We start from the raw sequence: 2,903 nt of genomic DNA, 5'->3' as shown, positions 1-2,903 counted from the left end.
GCCAGAGCTTGGGACAGGCTGTTCAGTTGAGAACCATTCCAGGTGGTGGTTACACAAAGCTGTACACATAAAATTTCACAGACACACAGACACACACACACTTACACGTGAGAGCGTGTATGACTGGTACAGTGTGGTGAGGCCGGGCATGGGTGATGGGCCAGCATGACCCAGCCCTCATTCAGCCCTGGGGGGCAGGCAGGGGCCCCGTCCTCTGTCCCCCTGCGCGGTCCCGAGGGGAAGCCGAGTGTCTGGTCCAGGTCCAGCCTGGCTGCTCCCATCCCCTTCCCCACTCTGACAGGCCTCCTCTTGCCTTCTAGCCACGGCTGAAAAGTGTGCCACAGCTTAACCTCCTTCCGTGATGAACTCGAAGAACCCCAAGAAGTGCCCCCAGTATAAGAAGAGTAGAGACAAGGCCCAGGAAAAATTTGCCAGGAAGTTTCCGTACAGGTACTAGACCCCGAGGCCCCTAGGGCCAAGTCCTGCCTCCCCTGAGGCCATGCCAAAGTGCATTCCAGGGGTGTATAACGTGGACCTGGGATGAGGTTTCTCATCCACAGGGAGTTGCCTGAGCAGCTCTGTGACAGTCTGGGGTTCATCTTCGCCCCACCCCCATCCCAATCAGAGCTGAGGGCCTCTAGATAGGTGCCCGGGACCCCTGGGGCCATCCCAGAGTCGTAGCCGGCTCTTTCCCTCTGAGTCAGTGGCCTCGTGGGAACCACCTGAGGAGCACATTCATGAACACCTACCCCTGCCAAAGGTGTGATGGGGTCAGACTGGGGTGGGGTGTAGTTTGTAAAGCCCTAGGGCACTTGGAAATCAGTAGAGACCCCCAGACTGGGCAGCACTGGGGCCTCGGCCAGCGGCAGTTACTAAATACTCTGTGTGGCCAGGCTGTGTCCTGGATCCCATCATCAATGCACTGATAGGTCCTGACAAAAAAAAAATGTAGCAACTTTGGAGGACTTCCTAGCTGTGTGACCTTGGGCAGGTCACTTGACCTCTCTGTGCCTTAATTTCCCCATCTATAAATGGTTGTGAGTTGACATACGGGTTAATGTTGATAAAGCACTTAGAATGATGCCTGGCAAGTAGAAAGTTCCAGATGAGCGAGAACTATTCATATGGCTGGTGGCTGCAAGCTCGCTAAAGATGCCAAGTGCCCATTGCAGGTTCTCTTGGCTGACAGAACCTACTGCAGAGTTCCTGAAGCCCTGGGAGGTCACGAAGATGACCACCTCACTGAGGGATCAGCTGCCCCTACAGAAGATGTTGGTGCCAACGAGATCCATTCCAGTCAGAGGGTAAGTCACAGGCCCAGGATGCCAACAGCTGCTGTGGCCCACCAACCACACTCAAGCTGCTGGCCTTGCACCCCAGCTCTGCACAGACACTCACGTGACTCTCCCAGCAGCCTCCACTTCCAAGCTGAGGAAACCGAGGCCCAGAAAGGAGACACTGAAGTCCAGTGGTCCCTCCCACAGCAAAGCAGTTTGTGGGAGAGGCTGCACAGGACCCTCGGGTGGGCAGGCCCTGGCCTCACCTGAACAGGGCCCTGTCCACATGTAGGGAAATAGGCCTGAGCAGGCAGCTTAGCCAACATCCTTCCACACAGCAGAGGCAAAACAGAAGAAGAGCCCGCAAGTTTCTGGTCTCCTTGCAGCCTGCTCTGAGGGTGGAGGCACTGACGGGGGACTTCGCACTGGCCACTTCTAGCCTGACCATGTGCTAACAGATGTACCCCCTACACATGGGCACACACACTGAAACACCCAGACACCCTTGGAAAGATCCCCACACACGAACATTTCACATACTCGCCCTAAACTGGAACTCAGATCCAGGCTGTCCCTGGGCCATCACACACCAGCTGTGACATAATGCAGGGCTTCCGTGACCAGTTGATGGGGAGGGGCATCCACCCCACCTCCCAAGGACCCCAGCTCCACTGTGACTGCCTCAGCCCCTCCCTCCAACTCTAAGGTTGATGTAGCTGTTGGAAAAGACAGACCAGGAGAGGAGCAGTGGCCTCACAGGGGAAGTGGCCATACAATGCTGGTGCACCTGCTGGTGGCCGTCCAGCGACTGGAGGATGACACTCACTCAGTGTCTGTGCAGGCCTGGTGGAGCAAGTCCTGGCCATGTCTGAGGCACGGCGCGGGAACCCTGTTGGGGTTCTGACGTGGACATAGGGGGTGACGGTTGGGAGGGCAGCAGAGGCTCAGTGTGGGGTCCCAGGGCAGGTCTGGGCTGGGAGCAGTCTTGGTCGTGGCTCCAGCCGACGTCTCTGGACCCGTGGGGTTCTGTGTGGCTGTTCTAGGCTTGGGGCCCCAGATTTTACTTCACTGTCCTGCCTGAGCCCTCCGCCACCACCGCCTCTACTGAGCCAACTTTGGGAACTCAAGCTAGTGAGCCGCCGCTTCCCTGGGCCAGGCGCCCCCGCTGTCCCCACAGGCACCTGCGCTGCCCACCCCTCCAGAGGCCTCCTCTAGAGCCCGGCTCCAAACGGCCTCCCTCGCGGCCACAGAGCACTCCCTTCCGGACAGAGGTGAACACAAGTGAGGGGAACCACACTGACGGGGCTCTTCATCTCCTCAGAACCCACGCCATGTGAATAAACTTCACAGGTTCAAAACCTATTTCCGTTTGGACCGAGCGTTTTGCTTTCTGAATGTCCATTTTCTCATCTATAAAATGAAGTGATGGGTGGTGTGAGGTTCAGAGAGAGTAGGAATGTCATTTCCCAAAACTGATCCCAAGGATGCACTCGCACATGTAAGTAAAGATATTTGGACAACAGTATTCATTACAGCGCCATAGCAAAGGATCAGAGACCACCTATACATCCACTACTAGGGGGCTGTTCACTGATATACCACGGCCAGACCCCGAACTACCAGGCA

General features: G+C 56.6%; 1 protein-coding gene across 1 annotated transcript; it reads left to right on the top strand.

The window, feature by feature from the left end:
• Window positions 1-361: 361 nt before the first annotated feature.
• Window positions 362-2,492, top strand: C1H3orf22 (chromosome 1 C3orf22 homolog). Its single transcript, XM_021695274.1, has 3 exons — window positions 362-450; window positions 1,173-1,304; window positions 2,321-2,492. Exons 1-3 carry the CDS (start codon window positions 362-364, stop codon window positions 2,490-2,492), a joined length of 393 nt encoding a protein of 130 aa, XP_021550949.1.
• The last annotated feature ends 411 nt before the right edge of the window (window positions 2,493-2,903 follow it).

The sequence above is a fragment of the Neomonachus schauinslandi genome, chromosome 1, assembly GCF_002201575.2.
Source record: "Neomonachus schauinslandi chromosome 1, ASM220157v2, whole genome shotgun sequence".
Lineage (NCBI taxonomy): Eukaryota > Metazoa > Chordata > Mammalia > Carnivora > Phocidae > Neomonachus > Neomonachus schauinslandi.
The sequence above is the reverse complement of the archived record's forward strand: the minus strand, read 5'-3'. Positions and strand labels throughout refer to the sequence as shown.